Source organism: Seriola aureovittata, chromosome 14 (genome assembly GCF_021018895.1).
Source record: "Seriola aureovittata isolate HTS-2021-v1 ecotype China chromosome 14, ASM2101889v1, whole genome shotgun sequence".
Taxonomy (NCBI): Eukaryota; Metazoa; Chordata; class Actinopteri; order Carangiformes; family Carangidae; genus Seriola; species Seriola aureovittata.
Genome location: NC_079377.1, coordinates 9,765,914 through 9,776,905, shown reverse-complemented (window position 1 = coordinate 9,776,905; position 10,992 = coordinate 9,765,914). Strand labels below are relative to the sequence as shown.

The 10,992-nt window shown below is 38.9% G+C and overlaps 1 protein-coding gene across 1 annotated transcript; it reads right to left on the bottom strand.

Annotated features, from left to right (window-relative positions):
* Nucleotides 1-1,083: 1,083 nt before the first annotated feature.
* tmem87b (transmembrane protein 87B) lies at nucleotides 1,084-10,290 on the bottom strand. Its single transcript, XM_056395990.1, has 19 exons — nucleotides 10,020-10,290; nucleotides 9,003-9,063; nucleotides 8,818-8,909; nucleotides 8,594-8,728; nucleotides 8,451-8,504; nucleotides 8,146-8,314; nucleotides 7,793-7,854; nucleotides 7,171-7,354; nucleotides 6,974-7,073; nucleotides 6,781-6,874; nucleotides 5,986-6,057; nucleotides 4,976-5,084; nucleotides 4,747-4,805; nucleotides 4,549-4,652; nucleotides 4,366-4,439; nucleotides 4,159-4,229; nucleotides 3,911-3,963; nucleotides 3,779-3,809; nucleotides 1,084-3,095 (listed from the first exon to the last, which is right to left on the bottom strand). The coding sequence occupies exons 1-19, from the start codon at nucleotides 10,167-10,169 to the stop codon at nucleotides 3,054-3,056; spliced, it is 1,716 nt and encodes a 571-aa protein (XP_056251965.1). The 5' UTR covers nucleotides 10,170-10,290; the 3' UTR covers nucleotides 1,084-3,053.
* Between the last annotated feature and the right edge of the window lie 702 nt (nucleotides 10,291-10,992).

The following is a 10,992-nucleotide window of genomic DNA, read 5'->3' as shown; positions in this document are numbered from 1 at the left end:
CTTGAAATTCCATAGGCAGTAAAAATGGTGAGCTACCGTACAGTTTCCTAAAACATCTTTTAACTTTGCCCCCGCAAGCACGAAAGCATAAATCATAGTCAAGTGAAACTACAGAAATATTTTTTATCTATGGATCTCCATCTGAACAGAAAAGAGACATGTGTGTTGCTGGTGGATTAGCCCTGAATCGAAGGCAGTGTGGAGGAATTTTGTTCTACTTTTCTTATGCTGGAGAGGGGAGAGGTCGTCTGTGGATCATCTTTCATGTGGGATAAATGTTTGAAGGAAGTCCAGAAATATGTGAGAGTAATAGAAAAGCAGAATGAAGGTCCCTTTGCTTTGGTCTCTGACTTTGAAGTGGCCTATGATCTCCCATTACAGGCCATAATAATGACATATTTATGTTTGATGCCAATAACATACTATTTGATGAAGTCTCTTTAGAAGACCAGGAAACAGTTGTGAAAAACTAATAAATTAGTGTTGCAGGTTGCTCAGATGTAAAACTGTCAAAGAGGAAGCCTCTCTGAGCCAGGTCCCCCACAGCTTTTATCAAGAAGTATGTTTTACTGTTTGTCTCCACAAAGAGATTGTGTTGGTTTTATTTGTGAAGTCAGTGTATGGGCTCTTATTGTTTGAGCTTTTAAACCATTACTGTAGCAGGAGGAACAGCTCATTTCAAAGTCTGTCTTCTTAAATGGAGAAGGGTACAAACTCTGAAACCGGTGTTTGAGTACCTGGTTTAAAGTTAATTTAAAGGTTAAACCAGTATGGCCTTCACAAAACATGTAATGTTGTCATGACAAATAGGTTGGTTTGTTTGTGCAGTGTATGTTGTTTCAGTCTTCTTAGTCACAAGGGTATAAGGAGCCAATGGCTTGAGGAAAAAAAAAAAATCTGTGTTTATATTTACAGCAACTGAGCTTCATTCAAATGTTCCTCTCAGCCTCTGCATTTCATTATCATGTTATCATTCACCCTAATTTCCCTCACAATAGCCCATTCATGCCACAGTTTCTTCTGTTTTCCTCTTGAACCTGATATTCTTGAGACAGCTTTAAGAACAGATTTTTAACTCCGTAGTAAAATATGTGTTTTTATTGCCAAATTAACACTGAAAATCATAGATCAGGAAACAAACATTCTCCTGTGTTGTTTTCATATTTAATCTGAGTGTACACACTTCCTGAGAAGGAAGAGAGAAAGAAAACAGCTGGTATGAAAAGTTTAAGCCCAGTTCCTCATGACACTCGTTAAAAAAAAACAAAAAAACAGTCGAGTCATATTATCCAGACACCTCTGCACCTGTGGAATTATGAAATAACAAGGAATGAGCCACGACCCATCTGTACAAATAATCAAGGTCCACTGCAGGTGTCTGCAGTTTTATATAACAGAAGGACAGCTTGCCATCATAAGCACAATTATTCCATGTTTCCAACCAAAAAAAACAAAACAAAAAACAGAACAGTGACGTTATAAACCCATTCAGATGATCAGCTTGTGCTTGTGCTAACCACATAACTTATCTAGTGCGTCATATTATGGGATGGCTTAGACAGACAAGAATACAAGTCCCGCTGTTACATTTACTCAAGAGAACAAACGAGATGATGACGACAGTGTTTTGACTCCAAAACTACACCGACAAAAACACCATGCCATCCATTTTCAGAAATGCACATAAAAAATAAACATATTAAGACTTCTCTGAAAGATGAACGTTACTAAGGTGTCTGTGAAACCAACACAAACACTGCAAAGAAACACGACGCAAGCTGCAGTTTTGCCATTTTGCCTAATACATCGAGAGATTGTTCAGGATCCAAGTCATTAAAAAAATGGAAGCACACATGTAAACACACTTATAGAGTAAACGTGGGTGAACACACACTTTAACAACTTATAAGTACACTTGAAACACAAATAAATAATGACAATTTCCAACTCCATATCAACATACATACAGTATATTGCTCCCTATTTCAGAGGACACAAACTCTGGGCCACCCACACACATACAGTAGATTTAAAACACGACTGCGACCCCCAGCTCTACACTACTGAACCCAGTAACACTTCAAATTACACATATCACTTGTTGACGCACCATTCCTCTCACCATCACTCACACATCAATAATGAGGATGCTGGGTAGTTTCAATCCGAGACATGAACAACACTTTTATACATGTTACTCTCAGTTTCCTGAACAGATTAGGCCTCATACAAAAACTACATGTAGGCACAGCTTTGATCTTCAAAGTGCATATGAGCAAATCCTATTCAAAGTTACAATATTTGAATTTTTCTCCGATTTCAAATGCTGGCAACAACAAAAAAGTGTGCATGGTCACATGAAAAATACAGAACTTTTAGTGAATACCTTAACTTTTGCAAACTTGACAATTATATATTTATATATATAAAAAAAGATCCTGCTTGAAATTAATCAAACACACGGAAGTCAAACTCTCTGTTTCTCTTCTGGCTGAAAAATAGCTTAGATAAATCATTCTTACTCACTTGCTTGACATTAACCGAGAAAAAAAAAGCCTTTTAATGATTTTTCTCCACCATAAATAAGCATCTAATTTTAGTACAACCAATACCCTCAAAAAGACACATAATGTATATTTGAAAGTATGTTCATGCATGAGGCCCACTGTTCCTAATTCTCTGATAAAATAAATTCACATCGACATAACAGAAATAAATACAGCACTTAATATAAAATGAAACATTCTCTTTGGAAAGAAAGGCTCAAAACTGATCATATCAGGGAAAAGGTGAACCAGTTGGTCGGTGAAAAGACAGTCTTACTCTGGCAGAGTTCTGTGTTCTTGAGAAGTTGAGGAAATGAGCAGAGGTCCTCCTAAATTGTGACCTGCACCACCCTGCGAAGCAGCAGCCATTGAGAAGGATCCCCTGAAAAACTTAATGGCACTCCACCACCACCCGACTGGAAATCCTGGAGGAAACCCAGCTGCAGAGTCAGGGGACAGCTGCTGTGTTCTCCCTCCATGTCAGCTCAAGGCTAGAAGTGTTTTGCCTCACTCTAGCTTGGACATCTCATACTTCGTTGTCATGATTTCCTGGGAAATAATATGCAAATATAAGCTATACATTTTATATTTTTGCACAGGCTATCAAGTTTTCACTCTCAGACAGAAATCCTGTTACTATTTAGACTTTGGAGGACGCGATACAACGATGCACAGCCCTGTCCCCCCTTAGATATGCCTGGTCAAACTTTTCATTCTCGCAAACAACTGGTCATTCATTTCACAAAGAGATGATCAAAGCAGGCAGTGATTTTATCACTACAGCTTGCAAGTCGACTGAAAGCGCTGTCTCTGGCTGACTTTAACAGACTTACTTTAAAGGGATAATCTTGTAAAAGTTGTCTTAAATGCATTTTATGGCTACATACATGATGCAATGCCAAAAGACTTGGCATGCTCACCAGCTGATATACAGAAATAAAGAAAAAACTTTTTTTCTCTTGTTTTGCAGTGTAGAGATAGTATGAAAGGAAAAAACTCAAGATATTTACAAAATTCCCCATGGGTTGTGACCCTACGTCCTGAGGTCAGTCTCCATATTGCCACTAATACAGCAATGTCAGATTAATCCCAAACACCATCAAGCAAGGCTTCCTGTCTTGCTGTTATTGAACAATGTTACTCACCTCCACATATCTAGACTAACTTTCTCTAGTTAAAGAAGTAAGATGTTGCGTGTGAATCACGTTTTGTACATTAAAAAAATACTGTACCTCATCTGAGTCGAGCAGGACTGGTAGAGCTCTGCAGTGACAAACAGGACCAAAGACAGACTGTTAGAATCACACATGCCTTGTGAAAACACCATGCTGAATTAATAAAGATAACCATGATATGATGCTTACACATCAGTAAGAGAGCTAGGAATGTTATCCTCCACCCACTTCAAGTCTTCATCCTGGACAAGTAGAAACGGAGGATGAAAAAAGTAAATACTGCCATCTGCTGAAACACGGGACTCTTGAACAGTTGCATTTCTTCAACTTGGACAGATCCTCTCATCATAAATGCTAACAGTTTTTAAAACACCACATCAAATTAAACTCATCGGCACAGAACTATTACACATCAAGTGTGAAGTTGTGTTACTTACTGGGTTTGTTTCTGCAGTCTTCACTATGCCATTTGTCTCATTTTTAGTTGCTCTCAACTTAATGCCATCAGCTGTGAATTAAAAATTAAAATACATTTAATAAATACATTTCAAATTGAATAAAAACACAGGAAAGAAAAAGAGAAATAAATATAGTAAGACTTTAAGACACTGAGTGAAAGTAACACTTCTATGATGTTACCGTACCAATGTTTGAAGCGGCGATGAACTCCTCGATCTCCTCATCGTCAGAGTCATCGATCAGAGGTGTGAAAGCATACCTGTGGACATTGAATTAAGTGATTAATAATAAATTACCAGGTAGCAAAAGATGAAAGTTCCCAATTCAGTTTACGCGGTTGAACTTAACAGCCCTAATGTACTTCTTGCCTTTGGTTGTTTGCAGACGGTCTCCACAAAAACATTATGACGAGCAGAATGATGGAGAACAAGAACCTCCAGAAAGCGTCTTCCACCCACAGCTCAATCCAATCCTTTACTCAAAAACAGGTTCTATTATCAACAAAACACAAACCTAAAATTCTATTTTTTTTTCTTTTTATGATGAACATGCCAAACCATACTCACAGACTGGCAATCTGCTAGCCGAAATTTCTTTGCTGTCCAACCCATGAAAATGATAGAAGCTGAGGGAAGAAAAGGACAAAGTGAGATACACAGTTTGAGATACAACTCTGGAGATGGTCTACTGTGTTTGTGTGTTCTTACAGGTTTTATATGGATGAAAATAAAATAACTAGAAATTCTGAGCTCTAGCAGAGAGTGTAGTACATTCCATTATAATCGCACCACTTACCAATCACAGCAAATATGAGTGTGTTTGTAAAGTGCCTGTAGAGAGACAACTTGACAGGGTTTCTCCTCAGCTTCAGAGTCTTGATGGTTTGTGCCAGACTGACAAAGATGTTAGTGGCAGTCAAGGTAAACATGTGGCAGACATTACACAGACATCATATGACATCTACGTGTGAATATATACTTTAGATCCGTGCTTTATATTATTTCTTTCCACTCATACACATTTATACATCAAAATTATTAGGTACATCTGCCTGTTTTATGTGGTTGTGGATGTGGTTGAAATAACCAATCCTGTAAAATGTGGCCCTCTGGTGACTCAGCTTTGTAACAGTCTCCACAATGAGGTGGAACCAGATATTAACGACATAAATATTATGCTATCCAGACTACAGTATCTAGGTGTTCCTAAATAGGCGGACAAATTAAATATATGTATATGTTTTGATCTTGCATGTATTTTTTTATTTGATTTTATTGGCTAATTCATAGTAACAATTTCCCAATTGTTGTTTCAGAAAATGTAGAGTATTAAAATGTAAATGACATTTATAATAATAGAGCATTTCATCCATCCACCCAAGCAGCACCATTATCTATGTAATCTTTAAACAGAACCACCTGTAAAAGGTGGTGGTCGGACATGCAAATCAGTCACTGTTGCCCACTCAGGCCAAGACAGTCCACTAATGGCAACGAAAATGTCATTGATTGTGCAAGAAAATAAACAGTGATTATGGGGAATTTCAAGAGCAGTTCAATCACCCAACAGAAAAAAATAGTTGTTACAAATTTCAGTAGAAGATGTATGATTAACGTGTTTCTTCAGAGATGCAGTACATCATTCTGCAAACTTGTACTTGAGGTGGTCTTTCACTGCTAATTATCTGGGAAAGGAGTGAGACAGCTGCAGATCAAACTATCTTGGTCTAATTTGGGCTAATGTAAAGGAGAGGACGAGCAGAGGGGAACCACACAGGGAAAGGTTGTGGGTGCACAAAAGGATATCCACCAGCATAGAGAGGAGTCAAGCAGAGCCAGGGGAATGTTGGCCAGCAGGGCCAAATCAGAGTCTTTCGCCTGGAAGGGAGGACAGAGCAGGACCAGAGGACACAAGGAAAGAAGTGAAAAAAAAAAAATCACAGATAGGATGGGTGATTTAAAAAAAAAAAAAAAAAAGGAAGCACAGAAAGTAAAATATAGAACCATTCACCAGTGCAAAGAGGAAAATAACCAACCATCCCACCCGGAAGACAAGAATACTTGAGATTACTTGATTAATTAACATCCACTTCGTACACACTGGAAGGATATGAACCAGATGGCACAGGAGTCACACACTGCCAGCACAATTGCTGTAATGAGAGCGGGGCCATTGTCTCGGCCCTTTTTAGCCCAGCAGCAAATAAAGACAATAAGACAATATGTGAAGTTAGTTTTACTTCAAACAAATTCTGACAACAAACGACAGAGCTGTAGTACTGCTAATTCTAAGTCTTTTTTTAAAAATCAAACAATGATGACACAATGAGGCAACTCACTGATCATCAGAAACTTAATTTCATGATTTCTTAATTTCTTAACTTCAGTTTTGATCATCGAATAGTCGTTTGTAATTTGTCAACTAGCACAAGCTGGTTACAGCTTCTCTGATTTGAGGATGTGTTTGCTTTCCTTTGATTCAAACTGTTGTTATTAAATATCTTTGGGTTTCTGACTGTTTGTCAGATTATTTAAGCAATTTGAATGTTTAACTTCTGATGGGAATTTTTTTGTTGCTAACATTTTGCATACATTACTCACCCCAGTAATCCTCAGGACACCTTCAATGCTAGCAAAGGAAAAGTAGAGAATGCCGAGCCCCACGACTCTGTGCATCACTGTCCCCAGTCGAGGCCTAAAACGAAAGAGAGAGAGAGAAAAAAAGTTTGTTGCCTGATTTTCAATAAACAATCAGAATGTACGTATCTCTGTGTACAGATGTATGCTGACATACTTTACAATGCCATAGCCAAGACTGACGATGATGACAAGCAATCGAGCCAAAGTCCTCTTAAGGGCAGAGACCAGCTCGGCAAAGATCAGCAAGCCTGAAGCTGAAGGCAACAGTAACAGTGAAAAGAAAAATAATTTTAAAACCAGACATCTTACTATCTCACATTAAAATGGTAAAAATATTTTTGCGATGCTCACAAGCAGAGCCGACAGCATTGGTGTTTTCATATTCAGCGCAGAAGACGGCCTTCTCCACCATCCCGAGAAATATGACCCCTGCTATCCAGAACTGGATCCGCAGCAGATCCTTCCAGTAGCAGGCTGCCCAGGCAAACCACAGCAGGGCGTACAGGAAGTACATTATGCACATCACCATGTAGAACTACAAACACACAGTGAGGGGATTAGTCTAAAAACACATATGGGAGCAGGTGGTCTTCATTAGCTAAATTCCACAAAAATGAACAGTTCATCCAAAAAGATCCTCACAGTACCGACTATTCATTCAGCTTCAGTGAGATTTGGTAAGGTTCGGCTCTGTCAGCTGAAGCTTGCTTCAATAGAATGAAGCTCAAAGGTTGTATATATTACTGTGTCTTTAAAGCAGTTGACAAATCTTTTGATGACTTTGTATTGTTGAAAGTACTGCAAATAACCAGTTCATTTATACCATGTATTACATAAACAGTACAATACAATCCTCATTTAGAGCCAGGAAAGAATCATGGACATTTAATATCAATGTACATATATTTTACAAATGGGTAATTAATGTTTTGACATAAATCACAAAAATTAATTCCTCGCATCATGTACTTACAATCATGAGAGGCCATTCTGTGATAGAAATGTAACCATGGCTGCCTTTCATCACCACACTGACTGGAAAAACAAAACCCCAACATTAAACAAATGAAGTCTGAAAGCGATTACTAACACATTAAGAATTTTGTTTGTGGTCGTGACATGTTCTGCAATCTGACTCTTCACTGCTGACTGCAAAACAGTCCAGCTTCTGATTAGGGAATTCATTTCTGCATTTTCAGTCAAATCATGCCTTCAACTGAATTCCATGGGAAGTAAAATAATACAGGCTGATAATGTTCCTCTATACCAGTAACGCAGTATATAAGTTGCAATGATGTGGTTACCTCTGCAAAAAAAAATTCTCACCTGTTAAATTCCAGTTGGCATCCTGTTTACTGGACACAATCTTAACAACCAGCAGATAAGGCCCGTCCTTCCATGTGGTCGCTATGATGTTGTCTTTGATATTTACACTGCCGTTCTTCAAGGTGCTGCTGTCATATTCCTCAGTAAGCCACCTGGTGTCATTTTCATCCTGCAGTGTTACAAAAATAACACAGCGTTCGTCACTTTTTAAAAAAATATTTCAATACTATGTATGAGGAAACAACACGCTAAACAAAACACATTTCATTACATCATAAAATCAATGAGCATTTATGTTTTCTTACTAGAACTCTGCCCTCCACTGGTGGAGTGACTGGACGTGGATCTGCCTTGGCTTTCTGGAAAAACATAGGCTGTTACTGGATGCTATAATGCAGAAAATAAATAATAAATAATAGACAATAAAAGCATTTTGTAACAAACCTACTTTGAGCATTGGAAAAGAGCGCAGTCCGTTGTTACATGTCATGGGACTGGGTTTGTGTTCAATGTACTCTCCTTGTCCGAGGGGATTTGGATCCAGGCTCTCCCCACGACTCAGGGCTGTTCTCTCATACATTTCCTACAGACAGTTACATGTAAGCATTCATAAACAATGAAGTCTAGACAGACAGACTGTCTGATAGTGTGACATTAAGCTTCTGTACTTACTTCAATATTGTTGAATTCATTGTGACAGGGGTGGTATTTTAAATACCAGTGAATAGTGAAGGTCACTTCCTCAGGACAGCCAAAATCCACAACTGCAAGATGGAGATGCAAGTGAGGATAAACACAAGGGACAAAAGGGACAAAAAATTCTATGATAGGCCATGAGCACATTTCCCATGCCTTACCTTCCAATTCAATGTCAGTGTCTTTATACATGGATTTCTTTAACAGCAGTGGTCTTGATGTCTGCAGAGTGGTAAACAAAGTTTGTGAGCTGGAGTGCAACCAATGATCATTTTTTCTTATCAAACAAGATATGAGTAGATTGGTGAACTGATTAATCGGTTAGATGGGATAGGTGGTCAGTGGTTAGTACTGTCTGGGGTTCAAACTCAATCAGGCTGGGCTCTTTCTGTGCTTGTGTGGAGGGGAAAAGATATGTGGATTAGGTGAAGTGGAAACTTTAACACTGTGAACAGGTATGAGTGTGTATGTGTGTCTGTCTGTATGAGTTCAATGACAGACTAATGACTTTGGGTTGCACCCTGACTGTCAGCACACCTAATACTGCAACTAGATGGAAACTGAAACTTCTTATCACTTAAATTATTGATCAAGGCCTTCTAGTTCTCCTTGGACTGAGTCTATGATCTGTGCCTTAATACAGGTGAACAAGAGGAACGAGCTTACTAAACAGGAGTGCGTAATTTGACTGTAGATCAACTTTCAAGGTGTGTTTTCATGTCTAGTACAACAATGATTTTATGCAGGTTTGTGATTGAAGACACAAGCATGTAGATTAAGAAAACCTGAACACAGAGTTCAAACAGGGAAGTGGATTCTCAAGTGTTAGTCGACAGATGGCCGTATTAGGGTTTCTAGCAGAAACCCTTTGGACAGCTGTCTTAACTTCAGCTGAAGCCGACTAGTTAGCCGACAGCTAACCTTCAAGTGCTCATCAGCTTTTCTTCTCAGGGCTAACTGCTAATTAGCTAGCTTAGCAACATATTCTACTGTTTCTGTTTGGCACACTTTATCAAAGTCTATCGGGGATATAACGTCGCAGAGTGGATAACACGATTCTATTCATGTAGGGGAGGTTATATGACTGCAACCTCTCTCACAGCTGCTAGCGAGCTAGCATAACAAGGCTGATATAGCTGACGTTAGCTACCCGGTAGTGTAGTTAATCAGATACTCACATTTACAACTGTGATTTTCCACAGTCCTGGCTCTGGAGCTGCAACAACCGCATTTATGGTACCGAGTAAAAATACAAGAAGGACTCCCAATGGACAGAAAACTCCTCTGGTCGGACAGCTCCACGTCCTCATCCTTACTGCAGCAGCCATGTTCGTAGTGAGATCGGACACTTCCCTGCAGGAGGCGCCGTGAACGCAACAGCTGGAGGAGGAGCCTCAGTCAAGACTGTACCTGTGGTGTCACCTGCTGTCCCAGCAGAGTGTCAGACTGCTCTCTGAACAATGTCTTAATCTGACGTGACTGGCAGATCTCCAGATTTACTATCAGACTTGCTCAACGGCATGCATTCAAGTGTGGTTTTACCTTGCAGACAGAAGTGACGTTAAACAGGCGACTCAGGTATGTTTAAACGTGCTTAACCTCCTAAGACCCGAGCTCTATTCTTTGCTATATAGGCTGATTGGGACCTGAGAAAAATGATGCCCACATATGAGGACATTAGTTTTAAATTTCGATTACTGAGTGGCAGTATAATATCCTCATATGTGGTCACCAGGCCCTTGTTGAGAAAAAGTTAGTATTGTGGTCTAGAGAACCCAAAATGTGAGGTCCACATATGTGGACGCCAGGTCCTAGGGGGTTAAGTGACTATCTTCTTGTTACTTTAACTGAGTGCTCCTGAAAAATAAAATTACACACGGCACCTATTCAGCTCTAAATTTATTTTTTATTTTGCTGCTGGCAATCACCTGAATATTTAAATTTCAATGCAGATAATATCTGTCCTGCTTTTGACTCCACAACATATCTGACTGCTACTATTTATTTTTTCAGAATTTATGCATTAACGCTGAAATAAACTTTGTAAAATTTGAGTACTTTTTTTTATATGTCTAATTATAAAATATTAAATTATTTTAATGCAGCCCCCACCCTCTGCTACTTTTTTTTACATAAGTGAACAATTTGAGC